This window comes from Rhinolophus sinicus, chromosome 8 (genome assembly GCF_057876585.1).
Source record: "Rhinolophus sinicus isolate RSI-liver-muscle chromosome 8, RSI-T2T, whole genome shotgun sequence".
Lineage (NCBI taxonomy): Eukaryota > Metazoa > Chordata > Mammalia > Chiroptera > Rhinolophidae > Rhinolophus > Rhinolophus sinicus.
The window spans coordinates 36,163,647-36,182,843 of NC_142508.1; the positions used below are offsets into that span (position 1 = coordinate 36,163,647).

The 19,197-nt window shown below is 39.9% G+C and overlaps 1 protein-coding gene across 2 annotated transcripts; it reads right to left on the minus strand.

The window, feature by feature from the left end:
* Positions 1-247: 247 nt before the first annotated feature.
* On the minus strand, positions 248-18,860 carry ZNF614 (zinc finger protein 614). Of its 2 annotated transcripts, XM_088800521.1 has the most exons (5): positions 18,529-18,860; positions 13,364-13,568; positions 4,403-4,529; positions 4,029-4,124; positions 248-3,710 (listed from the first exon to the last, which is right to left on the minus strand). In XM_088800521.1, exons 2-5 carry the CDS (start codon positions 13,376-13,378, stop codon positions 2,254-2,256), a joined length of 1,695 nt encoding a protein of 564 aa, XP_088656647.1. In that variant the 5' UTR covers positions 13,379-13,568; positions 18,529-18,860; the 3' UTR covers positions 248-2,253. The 2 variants fall into 2 exon arrangements, with proteins under 2 accessions (XP_088656647.1, XP_088656648.1); XM_088800522.1 differs by lacking the exon at positions 13,364-13,568.
* Positions 18,861-19,197: the final 337 nt, after the last annotated feature.

Here is a 19,197-nt window from a genome sequence, read left to right on the forward strand (position 1 = left end):
AATTGAATCTCTCATATGTAGCTAGTAGAATGGCTAAAGTAAAATATACTAAAAATACCAAGTGCTGAGAGGATATGGAACAACCAGATGTCACACACTGCTGGTGAGAATGTAAAATAGTACAGCCACTCTGCAAGACAGTTTGGTAGTTTCTTATAAAGCTGAACAAAACTTACCATATGTCCCAACAATCACCTGAATATTTATTGTATAGGAATGAAAAGTTATGTCCACACAAAACCCTGTATGCAGATTTCATAACATTTTTTTTAATAAAAGTTGAAACCAGGAAACAATACAAATCTCTTTCAAGAGTAAATGGTGAAACGAACTGGTATAAACATGTACACTACTCACTAATAAAAATAAAACAACTGTTCAACTCAAGTCTTAAAAGCAATTTGCCGAGTGACAAAAACATGAAGAGCTTACGTGGCCCATATTAATAAAATTATAAATTTGTATAAATAAATAAAATTTATATAAAATGTATAAAAATCTTGTTATAAAAATGATTTTTATAACATTATGAAATGACAAAATTATACTGTTGGAAAACAAGTAAGTGGTTGCCAGAGGTAGGTTTGGATAGAAGGTATGAGCCTCAAAAGGTATCATAAGGAAGTCTGAGTTGATTAAACACTTTTCCATTATGGTTGTGGTCACATGACCACAAGGGGTATATAGGTAATAAAGCTTCTTAGAATAACAACAACAAAAAAAGTAAAGTCTAGGGGCAGCCGGTTGGCTCAGTTGGTTAGAGCACTGTGCTCCTAACACCAAGGTTGCCGGTTTGATCCCCACATGGACCAGTGAGCTGCACCCTCCACAGCTAGATTGTAACAAGTGCTTGACTTGGAGCTGATGGGTCCTGGAAAAACACACTTAAATAAAAGTTTAAAAAAAAAAAAAAAAAAGTAAAGTCTAATGAAATCCAAATAAGGTTAGGAGTTTCATTAACAGCATACCAGCAATGTCATTTTTCTGGATTCAATAATATAATACGGTTATATGTTTTTACTGGGGGAAGTTGGGTATAGATACTAGGGAAGTCTCAGAACTACTTTGCAATTTCTTTTAAGTTAAAATAAATTCAAATTAAACATTATAAAAATAACTGAAAAAAATAACTTTGAAAGTGATTTTGTAAAATAGTTGGTCATATTTGTAAACTTAAGTACAAATATGTGTTATATTTATAAATTCAAAATATTTAGTTTCCTTTTAAACTACCTCAGTATGATAAATTTACAATTCAGTTTACAGCCAAAGAAAGGTAAGAGCTAATCGTAGAATATGGGTGCCCATAGAACACTCCTGTATTGTATGTAACAACAAAAATTAATCAGGGATAAGAAAAGCAGACTACTTTTTAAAGTAGGGTATTACTGACAAGGTACCTAGAAAGGAGGTTCCAAGTATCACCTGAAAATGCACATCAGGTGAATTATTTGATGTATCATGAAGTTAGACTTATAACAAAAAGCACTCACACATTTATCACTTTCACAGGACTTCATTCCCCCGTGAGTCCTCTGATATTTCACCAAAGGTGCTCTAAGTTTAGCGTGCTCATAAAGTTTTAATTTCTATATGATTTTCCGACAAATGGGGCAGAATGTATCCATGAAATTCTGCAATATTTCCTCTTAAAGTTTTTCTCCAGTGTGAACTCTGACTCTCACTGAGGTCTTCTTTCTGAGTAAAGGCTTTCCCATGTAATTTTTCTTTTTTTTTTTTTTTTCACTTTTCTATGAACAATGACCTCACTGATCTGAGATGATCCCTAATAAAGTCTGTCTTCCCACTGAAGGCTTTCTTAGTCTCTGCATTCACAGCATTTGTTTCCATGTACACTTTCAGACATGTAATGAAGCTTGAAAGTTTTGTTCACACATCTAATGAAGCAAGAAAGGCATCTCCACATTGAATGTATCAGTTTTTTCAACATGTTTTCATTGAAAGAAAATATGAGGTAAGGATCACTAAAGGCACTACCACAGTCACTGTAATTCACCAGTTTTATCTCCTGGGCAAATTCCTTAATCTCCTCAGGGCACACAACTGATAATAGGCAATACCCTGATTGCATGCCAATCTGCTACAAACACTGACTTTAATGAAGTTTTGGTTGCCACAGAGGCATTTCCACTCACTGCCTTAGTAGGGTTTTTGTTCTGCATGAGTTCACTCATAAGTAATGAGCTGTGACTCTCCGTTAAAGGAATTTCCAACTTGACTGAACCTACTCATTTATCTTGTGTGCATTTTCTTATGTTTAACAAGGTTTGACAAGTGGGAGAAGGCTTTCTCACACTCACTGCATCCATAGGGCCTCTCTCCTGTATGAGTTCTTTGGTGGACATTGAGTACTGACTTTGTGGTGAAAGCTTTCCCACATTCCTTGCACTCATAGGGTTTCTCTCCTGTGTGAATTCTCTGGTGGGTAATGAGGCCATATTTGTGAGAATAGGGTTTTCCACACTCAGTACATACAAAGGGTGTTTTTCCTGTATGACATCTCTCATGTTGTATGAGGCATATCTTCTGACTGAAGGCCTTACCACAGTCATTGCATGCATAGGGTTTCTCTCCTGTGTGAGTTCGCTGATGTATAATGAGAGTGCGCTTTGTGGTGAAGCCTTTTCCACATTCATCACAAATGTATGATTTCTCTCCTGTATGAGTTCGCTGATGTATAATGAGTGTGCGCTTCACAGTGAAGCCTTTTCCACACTCAGTGCATATATAAGATTTTTCCCCTGTATGAGATCGCTGATGAACAATGAGATTACTCTTCACAGTGAAGCCTTTTCCACACTTCTCACATATATAGGGTTTCTCTCCAGTGTGAGTTCGCTGATGTACAACAAGATAGCGCTTCATAGTGAAGCCTTTCCCACACTCACTGCATATATATGGTTTCTCTCCTGTATGAGTTCGCTGATGCACAATGAGATTGCTCTTCACAGTGAAGCCTTTCCCACAGTCACTGCATACATAAGGTTTCTCACCACTATGAGTTCGCTGGTGTGCAATCAAATAGCGCTTCATGGTGAAACCTTTTCCACATTCACTGCATATATATGATTTCTCTCCTGTATGGGTTTGCTGATGTATGGAGAGACAGCTCTTCACAGTAGAACGCTTTCTGTATTCATTGGTTATACAGAGTTTGTCTCGTGTTTGAGCTTTCTGATGTTTAGTGAGCATGCCATTTTTGGAGAAGGATTTCCCCCACGGATCACACCCATGTGGTTTTTCTCCGGTATGAATGCTCTCATGGTAAAGGAACTGAGATGTCCTGATGCAGGTTTTCTCACCTTCGATGCATGCTTGTGGTTTCTCTGTTTTGTGAGTCCTCTGATGCTTCAAGGCTTGGAATTTAGTGCTCATGTGTTTTGCACTTTCAGGGAATTCGGGTCCAGTGTACAGTTGTTCATGATTACCATCTACAAAGGATTTCTCATCTCCATTAAACTCAGTGGAGTTTCTTACTTCATATCTTCCCTTCTGGTTAACTAAACTTAAACTTGATTTCAAAGCTTTCCTATGTAAGTCCAACACATGATTTTGCATTAGGGCAAATTTTGTTTTGCTCAGATGAACAGTATTTCTAAATCCATTCTGGTCACTGTATTGTTGCATGCTTTTCAGAAATCTTTGGTTTTGAGAATAATCTTGCAGATGACTGTCAACTTTCCCAATTCCTAGAAATAAATAATAATAACAAATTCTTTCAAGAGTACATCTTAGAATAAAAGTGCTTAAAATATGACATGGTTGGGGCTGGCTCCTTATTGTCAACCATATGATTCCAGTATAAAAGAAAATTATAAAGATATAAGATGAAAAAGTATCAGATCCAAGAAGAGGAAAGGAATATAATTAACATGAAACACCCACAAAGAAAAGAGTTCTTATCTGGGAAGACGCATATGTGGAGGTAGCCTCAGACACCCTCACAGCTGTGACCACCTCTCTTAACGACTAGAATGTGACTTCCATGGTCACTCGTTCTCACTCACCTGGACAGGCTCTCTGCTGAATTTCATTCTTTATTATTCGTGGTTCTTCTCCATGTTCCAACTTGGAGAACAATTCTGGTTTGGTAACTTGATACCCTGCTCGTGAGAAATTGTAAAAGATTTTGATACAGTGATTTGGAGTACGGTATGTGAAGACAGGAAAATATTACATTTTAGAGAAAAAACAATTTCTCATATGCAAAGTCAAAGTTCTCTTTCAGGATGTAGGAGATTATACCCCTCTCTTTGGGGCCAGAGGGGGGGATCGAAAATCTGACTTTCAGAAGACAACAGTGACTGCAAAGCTTTCATCAAGTGATAGAAGAAAGGCCAGTGACTGGGTACCTGTAAGTGACATGGGGAGCAATCCTTACCCAGTGATACCAGACTGTTATAGTTCTCCAACATCACATCCCGATACAGGTCTTTCTGAGCAGGAGCCAGGAGCTGCCACTCCTCCCAACTGAACTCCACAGTCACATCCTCCAACGTCAGCAATTTCTGTAATAATATGGTCCTTTTAATATGATGTCAACTCCTTTTATTAATATAGAAGCTACATGAAAGAAGTTGTTTTAATTTTTACCACATAGATTGCATGTATTTACTTTTATCAAATATATTTAGTACAAGCAAAGTCCTATCTTTCTATCTACATGTTTTAGCACCTATTTCCAAATACAAAAATATATAGATAACATTAGGACAAATAAAATATTCCTGTATTCCCATGTAACTTCACAGCCATTATGAGGATCAATGACCAGACTCCACATCTAGAATTTACAAAACAGTGTTTTTAATAAATGTAAAAGAATAACAGGAAGTATACAAGATATGTCTAAAGCAAAAAAGACCATTAAAGTTGATTATGAAGATTCAGAGAAACAAAAAAAACTTCTAATAGCCAAACATATATACACATACATATATTAATGGATAGATGAACAGTATATTAGATACTTTGTAGTGAACTGGAATATGTGACTGAGAAAACTACAGAAAGTGCAGGAGAAAGAGAGAGAAAGAAAATGTAAGAAAGAGGTTAATAAATATGAGTATAGTGTCAAAAGGTCTAATGTATGCCAACTTATAGTTTCTGAAAGAAAAAAATGGAGTAATGGAGAGGCAGTATCTAAAGATCTAAAAGCTGAAAATTTTCAATACTGATTAAACACTCCACACCTCAGATTCAGGAATCCCAACAAACTCCAAGCAGGAAGTCTATACCTAGATGCATCAGACTGAAACTACACTACACCAAATGCAAAGGGAAACCCTAAAAAGCTTCCAGAGACAAACGACAGATTACCTACAACAGAAACAATAGAACTCAAAAAAGAATGGAATATTATCTCCAAAGTCCTGATTTTTGTTCCAAATGGCCAGACACGAAAGAGTCATTTGGTATTGAAACACATGACTCCTCATGGAGTGGATAGCATTATCTCCTCCCAGCCACAGTGTGTGACAGTACCCAAGAGTACCACCAACCAAGGAAGCTCACCTAAACTTTAGTGTCAAGAGTTTTTACTGAGGCTTCATTACATATGCAGGATTTATTGAATCATTGACCAAGTGGCTGGACTCAATCTCCAGGTCCTCCCCCTTCCTGGAGATCAGACTGATATCACATGGCTGAAAGCCACAATCCTCTTGGGAGCATTCGAGATCTTGCTCCTCAGCATATGTCATCAGTTTGGCTCAAATAAACTCATAAAAATTCTCTACAGGTTTGAATGTTTCTTATGTCAACAACCTATCTGACTCTCATTTCCACATTTCCACCTTTGACCTCTTCCCATCCTTCAGAGTTTCAACTCTCTACCTAGAGTTCCATATGTCCAAAGTTAAATACAACGGTAGGCAATATAAGTTTAAAAATGTATTTTCTTGAATCATATTGTCTGGGTTCAAATTCTGACTGTGCTTAATAGCTGTGAAAACTTGGACAAGTTACTTAAGCTCTCTGTGCCTTAATTTCTTCATCTGTAAAATGTAGATAATGAGAGTACCTATTTCATTACTCTATTGTGAACGTTAAAGAATTAATACACACAAAGTACTAGAATAAGCCTGGTACATAAACACTTGGTAAATATTAGCTGTTATTATGATCACTTACCCTTTCTTGCATAAATCCTGTTCTTCAGGCTGTATTTTCTTTCTCAATTTATGGCATGAGCATCAGCTCAATTATCCATACTAAACTCCTCAGTGACTTTCTAACCTCTTTCTACACTCAGCTGTGCTTTATAACAAGTTTCCACCAGCTACATAAACATTTAATCTTCCATTTTCTTTCCTTTTGCTATTGCCCAAGTCCAGAGCTTCTTTATCTCTAATGTGAATTATTCCAACAGCTCTTCCCCACTGACTGCCTGCCTTTCATCTTTACACCTCCTCACCCCAGCCAGTTCTGCTCAATGTTACTTTTCTAAACACAGACAATTGTTTTAAACTCTTTTCTGTTTTATCATCACCTTGGGATCAAATTGAAACATTGAGCACAATGTAGCTAATTTTCTTTCTTACCTTTGATAAGGTACCTCTGTTGCCTTCCCCAACTGCTCAGGGACTCTCCAAACACACCAGGTACCTCAGTTTTCGAACGTAATCTGTTCCAGAAGACCATTTGAGTTCTGAAATGTTCGAAAACTGAGGCACGGTTTCCCCATAAAAGTAATGCAAAATGGATTAATCCATTCCAAACCTTTAAAATCAACCCCTAAAACTGCAAATTTAGCATGAATTTTACTATCTAATGAAACCATAGATCCACAAAATTTACAGCATTCGTAAACTGAAATGTTCGTCAACGGAGACGTTCGAAAACCGAGGTGCCACTGTACTTTAATTCACAGTGTGCTTGCAAAAGCTCTTCTCTGTGCCTCAATATCTCATCTACCTCATTTATTTATCAAATTTCTATTTATCTTTTAAGCACCAGTTAAAATGGCATGTTAATAAGTCATCTCATATCTCCATTCCCTGAGACAGATGACAGATAGATAGATGACGATAGTGTGGGGACAGAGTCCCAGAGAGCAGTTTCCAGGCTCTCGGCCTCACAGGGACAGGTGCTGGCTTGGTTATTAGATGGCCATCAGCTGTAATCAGATGGCCATCCACTGTGGCTAGGTGGCCATCACCTGTTACCGGTTAGCCATTAGCCACTAATATAACTGCCGTGTCTATACTAGGCAGTTGGTTTTGTTGGTTGGTAAGGAGAGAAGTGGATGGCGGATTGCGGATCGTGTGGATCCTACTTTCTGTGTCTTGCCTGGCCGCCAGCGAGACTGGGGTGCAGGAAGACCCCTTGTTAGGGTACTGACAGATGTTTGCTTCTGGGTCTCGACCAGCTGCCATCGAGAATATAGTGATATGAACCCCCAATCTATGGCTGTTTGTGTTCCCTTTTGGCCTCACCATATCCTGTGTTTTTGTGCAGGGAGAAGGAGCTGAGACCCTGCATGACAGTTAGATAACAGGTAGAGAGATGACAGATGTAAGTGTAGATATCTTAATTACTTTGTGTGATATTTGTTTATTTTCTTATACTTGATTAGATTGTGAAGTTTCCCAGTTTTGGAGTATGATACCATTTTTGTATTTCTAGCCCACAACAGAGTTCCTGACACAATATATTAAGTACCCTATGAATTTTTTTGAATAAATCAATGTTACTCCCAAATGCCCAATGCCTACCTGTCTCTTTCTAAGCTCATAGAATCGACTGCAGAAATGTCTTTCTTATTAATCCTACCTTTTCAGTTTCACAGCATTTCCTACTTCAGGACTTCATCACCACTGACAGATTATTACAAGAGCATCCCACTTGATCACCACCTTAGTGTCTCCTGCTTTCAAAGCCATCCATGATATATTGCTACCAGAGATGTCCTCATTCACTAGAGATTCTATGATATTATTCCATTGCTCAGAACATTTCAAAGTCTCCCCTTGACTGGAGAGCAAAATGCAAAACTTTCAGCACTGTTCCCTCTACCTCCCCAGCCAGCCTTGTCTCAGATATCTTCTTTCTACCCACCACATACATACAAGCTACACTCCAGCATCCTTGACTATTGGCTATTCCTTTAACCTAGAAGGGCCATAATACAATATGTTTCTCTATTATACATCTGTCAAAACCCAACAGGCATGGCCCCTCTTCCACAAAGCCTTTCACAGTTCCCCTTCCCCCAAAAGCCACAACCTTCTTAATCATATGGTCAGTCTTTCTGGAATGGATAGCCCCCATCTTGAGTCACCTCATTAGCACAAACTATGAAATGAGGTTCCAGTGGCCCAGAACGAATAACAAAGACACTCATGTCACATGGGTAATTCCAAGAGTTTAAAGGTTACTTGCCAGGAATCAGAAACACAGGTTAACCAAATTCCTTATTATTACACACTAGGTATTCATGTCCCCATACAGGACCTTTCACTTGAGCCTGGGCTGACCTAGGAAATTGTTTCCAAAGAAAAGAATACAGCAAAAGTTACAAGATACCACTTTTACAATTAGGCTATATATGGCATCCATCTTGCTAAGACAATCGTCCTTTGATAACTTTGATAAAACAAGTTGGAATGTTGGGGAGGCCCACATGGCAAGGAAGTAAGAGTGGTCTTGGGCCGGCCCCGTGGCTCAGGCGATTGGAGCTCCATGCTTCTAAGGGCGAAGGCTGCTGGTTCGATTCCCACATGGGCCAGTGGGCTCTCAACCACAAAGTTGCCGGTTTGATTCCTTGACTCCCACAAGGGATGGTGGGCTGCGACCCTGGCAACTAAGATTGAACACAGCACCTTGAACTGAGCTGCTGCTGAGCTCCCATATGGCTCAGTTGGTTGGAGTGCGTCCTCTCAACCACCAGGTTGCCGGTTCAACTCCCGCAAGGGATGGTGGGCTGCGCGCCCTGCAACTAACAACGGCAACTGGACCTGGAGCTGAGCTGCGCCCTCCACAACTAAGATTGAAAGGACAACAACTTGACTTGGAAAAAAAAAAAAGTCCTGAAAGGACACACTGTTCCCCAGTAAAGTCCTGTTCCCCTTCCCCAATAAAAAAAATCTTAAAAAAAAAAAGAGTGGTCTTATATGAGCAGACAGGTAGAAACTAAGGGTCTCATATGGTCAGCTGTTCTGGAAATGAATCAGCCAACAACCACGTAGAAAATGCATCCTTCCCCACTTGACCCTTCAGATCAGACTCCACCTTGTCTGACACCTTGATCACAGCCTCATGAGAGACTATGAAACAAAGTACCCGGAAGAGATATAATAATAATAATAATAATAATAATAATAATAATAAAAAGCAGTTGGTCTTTGTTCTTGATTCCTGGTAGATGTAGGTCCTAAAATGCTTAGAATCTCTAGAGTGCTATCTTTTGTATGCTAATGAGATGAGTGGTTGGGGGTAGAGAGGTTGGTTAGCTTCTGGATGGGGGTTGGTTGCCAGAGGAACAAACCATTGATTAAAGGGTTGGAACTTTCAGCCCCACCCCAGCAATTTCCAGAGAGGGGAGAGTGGTTGGAGATTGAGTTCAATCCCAATGGCCAGTGATTTAATCAAATACGCCTAAGTAAAGAGATCTCCATAAAAAACACCTGAAAAAATACAGGTTTGACAAGCTTCCAAGTTGCTGAACACATTGAGGTGCTGACAGAGTGGCACGCCCCCATACCTTGCCCTATACATCCCTTCCATTTGACTGTTCCTGAGATGTATCCTTTATAATAAATGTAAGTAAAGTGTTTTCCTGAGTTCTGTGAGTTGTTCTAGCAAATTACTGAACTTGGAAGCAGGGATTGCAGAAATCCCAGATTTACAGCTGGTCAGTCAGAAGTACAGAAGGTCCAGGACTTATGACAGGCATCTCACATGGGGGGCATTCTCGCAGGTCTGAACCCTTAAATCTGTGTAATCTGACACTAATTCCTTAGTGTCAGAGAGCTGAAGTGGTATTGGAAAAGAGACCACATATTTGGAGTCAGGAGGAAAAAAACTTTTTCATTTGGTGTCAGAGGTGTTGTGGGTAAAAACAACACAGACCAGCTAAGCTATGCCAGTATTACTGACCCACTGGAAGTAAGAGAAAAAAAACATGTGGTTGGAGAGGCAATCAAGATAGCACAGTAGGTAAACGCTGTGTTTACCTTCTCTCACAACCACATCAAAATTACAACTAATCTACAAAACAACCATTAGTGAGGATCGCCTAAAATCAAGCTGAACAGAAGCCCATCAACTAAGGACATGCAGAAGAAGGTGCACCTCCAGACTGGTAGGAAGGCCAGAGACGCGAAACGGCTGGTCCTACACATATGTGTGACCATTAAAGTTAGGGAGGGATATTTCGTCCCCCTATCCCCTAAAGGAGAGATACCAGCCCCACCCCAGCCAGGGTTCAAGTGCCAGGGAGAGAAGTCCCCATAATTTTTGGTTGTGAAAAACAGCAGATTGTGACTGAGTGAGACAGTGTGGCTGCACTCACAGGCGCTCCTCTTAAAGGGACTGTGCGCAGACTTACCCACCAGTGGAATCACTCGCTTTGAGCTCCGGCACTGGAAACAACAGCTAGAAAGGCAGCAGGGACAAGTGGCGGGGCAAGCTGCACTTTCCTAGCGTCTCTCAAAACCTCACAGAACTCGGGGCCAGCCCGGTGGCTCAGGTGGTTAGAGCGCCATGCTCCTAACTCCAAAGGCTGCCGGCTCGATTCCCACATGGGCCAGTGGGCTCTCAACCACAAGGTTGCCAGTTCGATTCCTCGAGTCCCGCAAGGGATGGTGAGCTCCATCCCCTGCAACTAAGATTGAACATGGCACCTTGAGCTGAGCTGCCACTGAGCTCCTGGATGGCTCAGTTGGTTGAAGCATGTCCTCTCAACCATAAGGTTGCCGGTTCGACTCCCGCAAGGGATGGTGGGTTGCGCCCCCCCGCAACTAGCAACGGGACCTGGAGCTGAGCTGCGCCCTCCACAACTAAGACTGAAAGGACAACAACTTGAAGCTGAACGGCACCCTCCACAACTAAGATTGAAAGGACAACAACTTGACTTGGAAAAAAGTCCTGGAATTACACACTGTTCCCCAATAAACTCCTATTCCCCTTCCCCAATAAAAAAAAAAAGTTCACAGAACTCAGACAAGCAGCATCTGGCTTGAGCATGTCCTGTACCTCTGGCTGAGCAGTCCTAAGCTGACACTAGTGGCAGCTGGCCTTGGTTTCAGCTTTGCCTCTCAAGGCACTTCCAAGCACAGTACAGGTGTCAGACATCTGTGGATTTCTTTCTGGCTCCCGCTAGGTGGCCCCGGGTGGGGCACGGGCTGTGGCTGAAGTAGACCTACAGCGGATTCCCTCCAAGGTGGTCCTGGAGCTGGCGCCCCCAGTCACCGGCTTGAAAAGAGGCTGGAACATCACCTAGCCGTCAAGTACAACACACCAAGGGGCAGACTGGGCAGGCACCAGAGTCCACTGTAGTCAAGGCCAGTCCTCACAACCAGTGAGCCCAAGGTTCAGTCCCTCACACTGATGTGCAGTTATCAACCAGGGCTCAATTACAAGAGGGCACACACAACCTACACAAGGGACGCACCTGGAACATGTGGCTCAGGTGACCAGAAAGACTGTAGCACACCTACTACATAAGGCCACTCTCCTAAGACCAGAAGACACAGCAACCCTACCTAATACATAGAAACCAACACACGGAGGCAGCCAAAAGGGGGAGACAACAAAACATGTCCCAAATGAAAGAACAGAACAAAGCTCCAGAAAAAGAACTAAATTAAACAGACATAAGCAATCTATCAGATGCAGAGTTCCAAACAATGGTTATAAGAATGCTCGATGATCTCATAAAAATGGAGATGGTAACCATAAAAAAGAACCAGTCAGAAATAAAGGATACAATAATGGAAACGAAGGATATATTACAGGGAATTAACAGTAGATTAGATGAAGCAGAGGATCCAACCAGCAATATAGAAGATAAGGTAGCAGAAAACACCCAACCAGCACAGCAAAAAGAAAAAAAAATCCTAAAAATTGAGGTGAATTTAGTGTGCCCCAGGACAATATCAAGTGTACCAACATTCACATTATAGGGGTACCAGAAGGAGGAGAGGGAGCAAGGAACTGAAAACCTATTTGAAGAAATAATGACAGAAAACTTCCCTAACCTGGTGAAGGAAATGGACATACAAGCCCAGGAAGCACAGAGAGTCCCAAACAAGATAAATCCAAGGAGGCCAACACCAAGACACACATCATAATTAAAATGCCAAAGGTTGAATACAAAGAGAGAATCTTAAAAGCACCAAGAGAAAAGCAGTCAGTTACCTACAAGGGAGCCCCCATAAGACTGTCAGCTGATTTCTCAACAGAAACTTTGCAGGCAAGAAGGGAGTGGCAGGAAGTATTCCAAGTGATGAAAAGTAACGACATACAACCAAGATTGCTCTACCCAGCAAGGCTGTCATTCAGAAATGAAGGACAGATAAGGAGCTTCCCAGACAAGAAAAAGCTGAAGGAGTTCATCACCACCAAAGCAGTATTACAAGGACTCTTAGAAGGACTTCTTTAAGATGGGAAGGGGGTTAGGGACGGGTAAAAAGGGAAGGGATTAAGAAGAACATACAGTAGTCATGGGGATGTAGGTTAGAGCATAAGGAATATAGTCAATAATATTGTAATAACTAGGTATGGTGCCAGATAGGTACTAGATCTATCAGGGTGATAGTTGGGAATGGGGTTTGGGTTGGGGTGAAAAAGGGGAAGTCATTAAGAAATATAAATTGATAGTTAATACAATATGGGGAATATAATCAACAATGTTGCAAAAATCATGTAAGGTACCAGATGGGCACTGGACTTATCAGGGGGATCACGTCATAGACTGTGTAGATGCCTGACCAATGTGCTATACACCTGAAGAGCTGAAGTAGAATAATACTGAATGTCAGTTATAACTAAAACATAGGTATATATTGTCATGGGATGTGGAGAACAACATAGGGTTTGATCATTTGCTAGAACAGCTCACAGAACTTAGACATATTAGATGTAAAGTGACAGCTAATGTAACCCATAGCATCCACTGCACTCACACATTATGTTCCAATATTAGTCATTTGATATGACCCCTAGGAATAACATATTTCTGATCCTACTTTGCCCTGATTTTGAATTTAGAGTCTAACTTGATTTCTCCTCAGAACCCAATTATCCCAATTTATACTTCTTTTAATTCAATTGATTTTTTTTTCAGGTAACCACAAATCCATCAGAAAACAAAGGAAAGGTATAACAAATCAAAACTTACCTGGGCCGCCATCATTTTCCTCTGTGCTCAGTAAATAGTAACATGGATTCTATGCCTTTTGTCTCTTCTGCATCTGCCATGAAGTTCTTAGAGTTAGAAATCTTGGTGTCCAGTTAAAGTTATCCCCAGAAATGATACCTAAGTCCATGAACCACCTCTTTTCCCCTCATTCCTTCACTTAATGTGAGGGGCCAGGACCTGTGGGCTAAAGAGCAAATGGGCTTTGAGTAGACATTCCTTCTGGGCCTAGATGTCACTGCTGCTATTCATTTACCTTAAATAAAGAACCCCAATATTTTCAACTGTTCCTTTACTTGGTGCCCCAGAGGCTTTTACACTCTGGGGCAATTTCCATAGCTGGATGTATGCCAGTTTGGCAGTTTCTTACAAAAGTAAACATACTCTTACCATATGATCCAACAACCAAATTCCCTGGTATTTACCAAAATGAACTGAAAACTCATGTTCACACAAAAACCTGTTCATAGATGTTTATAGCAGTGTTATCCATCCAGACAACAGAATATTATTCAGCACTAAAAAGAAATGAGCTATCAAGCCATAAAAAGACAAGGAGAAACCTTAAATGCATATTATTAAGTACAAGAAGTTGTATCATTCCAACTATATGACATTCTGGAAAAGGTAAAACTAAGGAGATGGTGAAAAAATCAGTATTTGTCAGGAGTTGTGGGCAGGGAAAGGATGAATGGGAGAACCCAGAGGATTTTTAGAGCAGTGAAACTATTCTGTGTGATACTAAATGGTGGATACATATCATTATGCATTTGTCAGAACACATAGAATGTACAAGAGCAAACCCTAATGTGAACTATGCACTTTGGGTAATAATGTGTGAATATGTGAATTGATTGTAACAAACGCACTACTCTGGTGCAGGATGTTGACAGTGGGGAAGTTTGTGTCGGGGGGGGGGGGGGGCGGGGGAAGGGGGCATGTGGGATCTCTACACACTTCCCAGTCAATGTTGCTGTGAATCTAAAATTGCTCTAAAAAATAAAAACATATCTATATCTATATACACACATCCATATACACTATCTTGCAGAAAACAGCAGACAATTCTCATGACCTTGGTTTAGGCAAAGAATTCTTAAACATGTCATTAAATCAGGAAACCATAAAAGAAGAAAATTTATCAACTGGCCTTGTATTAAATTTTGCACATCAAAGACATTATATAATAAGAAAAAAGGAAAAGTGAGCTACAGATGGGGAGAAAATATTTGCAAATCATATATCTGATAAAGAATTTCTATACAGAATATGTAAGTAACTAAAAATAATTTGTTCAGAAAACAAACAATCCATTAAGAAAATGAGAAGACTTGAATAGACATATGAACGTCTATAAATACATGAAAAGATCAACATTCTTTGTCATTAGTACAATTAAGATGATGATGGAATTCTGCTACACACCAACTAGAATGACTATAATAAAAAAGACTAACAATTGCAAATGTTGATAAGAATGTGGAGAAACTGGAAGTCTCATACAATGATGATGGAAATGGAACCTTTGCAAAATGTTACACATACACTTATCTTATGAACCAGCCATGCCACTCAGAGGAATTTAGCAAACAAAGGACAATATATCCAATTTGTACTGGAATGTATGTAGCAACATTATTCATAATAGTCTCAAACTGAAAACAATTCCAGTAACTGAGAGTTGATGAGCAAAATACCTCACATACAGACAATGAATCATTCAGTAACAAAACTGAAGAGGAAAGGTTATTTCCAACTCATTTTATGAGACCACTCAGTTTTAAAAAATATAATACTATTTACAATGCCATCAAAAAATGTGAAATACTTTTGGAAAAATATTACCATATAAATGTAAAAGACCTTTTGAAAACTGTATCACTGAGAAATTTAAAACATTTTAATAAATGGGGAGCTACATCTTGCTCAGGTCAGAAAGTGAATCATTTCCCTAAATGAGCCAAATAGACCATTCTCCTGAATTAGTCTACAATTATAAAATTCCAACCATAATCCCAGCAGGCTTTTTTGTAGAATTTGAAAACATCATTCTTAAATTCAGAAATACCAAGAGTCTAGAATAGCCAAAACAACTGTGAAAAAGAACGAGGTTGGTGACACTACCTGATTTCAAGAATTGCTATAAAGCTACAGTTATCAGTGCAGGATGGTATTCATGTCAAAATCGATAAATGAATGGAACAGATCAGAGTCCAGAATAAGACCCATGCATATATAGTCAACTGACATTTTACAAAAGTGAAAGGTAATACAGGCAAGAAGAAAGCCTTTTCAACAAATGTTGCTGGAACAAGTCTACATGCAAACACAGGGAAAAAAACTTGGATCCAAACACTGCATCTCATACATAACTCAAAATGGATAATAAACCTAAATGAAAAACCAAACCAAAACAAAACAAAACAAAACCTCTTAAAACTTCTAGAAAAAAAAACAGCAGAAAATTATCTGATCTTGTAGTTAGGCAAACATTTCTTAGGCACAACACTAAAAGAATAATTCATTAAAAAGTTCATACACTGAACTTCATAAAAACTAAATCCCCCAGCTCTTCAAAACACATTGTTAAGAGAACTTGAATGGCAAGTCAAAGACTAGGAGAAAATCTTTGCAAAGCATGTAACTGGTAAAGGAAGGAGTTGTACCCAGAACATGCACAAAATTCTCAAAAATCAACAAGAAAACACAACAGAAAACTGCAAAAGACTTAAACAGATACTTCACCATGGACTATATGGATGACAAATAAGAACATGAAAAGATGCTCAACATAATTAGCCATCATTAGGTAAATACAAATTAAAAGTACAAGGGGGTAAAAAAAAGCAAGAAAAAAAAAAGCACAAGATACAGTTCCACACCTATTACAAAGCCCAAAATAAAAAAGACTGACAATACAAAGTGTTGGAAAGACTGTGAAGACACAGAACACATGATTTAGCCATTCATTTGTAGAGATTTACCCAAGAGAAAGAAAATTATGTAAATATAGACTTGAATATGAGTGCTCAGAGCTTTGTTTGTAATGGCTCAAAGTTGGAAACAATACAATTGCGCATCAACGGGTGAATTAATAAACTCATCAGGATAAACTGATATCCCTACAATGAAGTACAAAACAACAATAAAGGAATTATTGATAACACACAGCGATGAATCTCAAAATATTAATCCTGAGTGAAACAGAGTAAAAGTGGGTACATACTGTATGATTCCATTTAAATAAAACTTCAAAAATATAAACAATAGTAATAAAAAAATAGAACTGTGGTTGCTTGGGGAGGGTTGGGGAAATATGAGAGGGATGGATTTAAAAAGGGCACAAAGAACCTTCTGGAGGTTATGAGTACGATCTCTATCTTCATTGTGGTGAGAGTTTCATAAGTATATATGTCGAATTTACCAGTCTATACGATTTAAGTATGTACAGCTTACTGTAAGTCAATTTTGCCTCAATAAATCACTTTTAAAAAGGGAAGCTTAGTGATAATCATAATATAGGCCTCAAAAATATGCTAAATGAAAAAAAAGCAACCACAAAACACTACATATTTTGTGATTGTTTACATGAAATGTCCAGAAATTGCAAATTAATAGAGGCAGAAAGATGATCAGTGGTAATGCACAGCTGGGGTACAAGTGGAGACTGAGTGCACAGAGGACAAAACTATTTGGAGGTGATGAAAATATTTTAAAACTGGATTGTACTGATGGTTGCACAACTAAGAAATTCAGTTAAAGTCACTGACTTGTGTACTTACCTGTGGTGAATTTTATGGTATGTAAATTAAACCTCAAGACTTCCTTTTCTATAGTTTAAAAAAAAAAGGAAAAGAAAGACCAATTGTAATTGCAAAAAAGTGTCAAGGAAAAAATTTGCTAAGGAATAGATGTAGCCAGAAACCTCTGAGACAGAAATTTTTTAAAAAGGCACAATAAATTTTTAAGTGGAGTACATTTATTTATTTATATTATTGATGTTTTTCCGTGGTCTGAACCAAATTCACAATATTACCAAGACATTGGTAATATCTGGTATCCTGTATCTAGAGGATCAAAGGAAATTAAACATTAGGTGTTACAAAAAAAAAAATTTAAGTGGAGTGGGAAATAGTGCTTAATAAGAAAGTCAAAATGGGTTACTGAAATTACAATTAAATACTTTTGAGTACTTTATGTCACAACTACTTAATGAATGAATACAGTCGATTCCAGACTCCATGCCACTGGTTCACTAATTATTACAACAATTTAAAGATGTATAAATATCATCTCATATGCAAATATGTTGAGGAGGAGATTTTAAGTGATATAACCAATTGTACTTATGTTTATACAGATTATTCCCAGATGTGAAAAAAAGTACAATTTAAAAAGTTTCTCACTGCGGAACAGAATATAAGGTGAAGGAAATGCTTTCACTTGAGTCAGAGTAACCCCAAGAGGAAACATCCAAAAGAAATATAGTAATCTTGGAGGAAAGACGAACAAAAAGTGTTATCTTTAACAGTAAACATATCACTAGATTACTCCGAACAACATAGGATTTTGTGGGGACAGTGAGAAGAGTGGTGATGTGGGGCAGACAAAAAAGTTTTTAGTAAGGACAGTGAGGACGGACTTGACCTTGAAGGAGTGAACTGGATTTGAGTTAACTGGGGAAATGGTGCCTTCTTGTCTGTTTCGGCATTCAAGATTCGGGGCTGAACCTAGTAACCGTCCAGGGGCCCTGACCTCCTCAACAGTGACGGTCCCCACCAGGAGTGTGACAGTCCTATACTTTCTGCCATATTAAACCCCAAACTGCCCCAGAAACCAACAGAGACATCCCCGAACCCAGGCTTCACTAACACTGAGCACTGAGTTCACTGGCACACAATTTCCGGCCCCGCTCTCAACCACAGTCCGACAAGACGAGCGATCGACTTGGACCTCACACTCTGACAGACTCGGTCTCTCAGTGGATGATTTCTTCAGGCTGTTACTCATTGCCTATCAGGGGGCCCGTCACTAACGCCCAGATTCCTGTGACAGAATCCGAATAAAATCCCAACCGCGGTCCTCCACACACGCTCACATTTCACTGACCCCGCAGGCAGCGAGTAAGAACCCAGATCCCGACTCACCAGATCCTGAGCCTCTCGGGACAGCACTGACGGCGACAGAGGCTTAGCCCACGTCCGAAACCACTTCCTACTGGGTTAAGCTTTTCCGCGGTCCCTAGGGACGCTCACCGGCTGACACCCGGGAGTCCCGCGAGTACTTTGGAGCACGGCGGGATTTCCGAGTTCCGACTGAGGGCCCCGCTCTATGACGTACTTGGCCACGCCCACCCCGGCGTTTGTTACGGGAGGGGCCATACGGCCGTGGGAAGAAATCACCATCATGCGTGATCACGTCGATGCTTTTACCTCCTCGTCGCGAAGGACCGTCAACAATGCTGCACTAACTACGTAAGATTTCGGAGGCCGGTGACTATCCAAGGCCAACATGGCGCGCTCAGCCAGCTGAGGAACAAAGGAAGATGGCGGCGCCGAGACGTTCCTCTGGGGCACCATGGACGCGGCCATCTTAGACGAAGGCAGATGTCCGTACGGCAGAAATGGACTCGACCAGGGAAGACTTGTATAAGCCAAAATGTCACTGGAGAGGCGTTGGTCACAGAGTTGACCAAACCGGTGGTCATTTAAAGTCCTAAGTCTCTGGGCAAGGGCGATTGTGTAGGGGGTGGGTAAGGCCTTTCTAGTTTAGAAGGAAAACTACCGTTGAAAGGGAAAAATAAGGCGGAGCTCTAT

Coding starts and splice junctions, on each gene's coding strand:
- ZNF614 (XM_088800521.1), bottom strand. Junction 4,125..4,402: donor TAACAGTCTGGTATCACTGG/GTAAGGATTGCT, acceptor TCTCACGAGCAG/GGTATCAAGTTACCAAACCA. Junction 3,711..4,028: donor TCAGCAGAGAGCCTGTCCAG/GTGAGTGAGAAC, acceptor ATTTATTTCTAG/GAATTGGGAAAGTTGACAGT.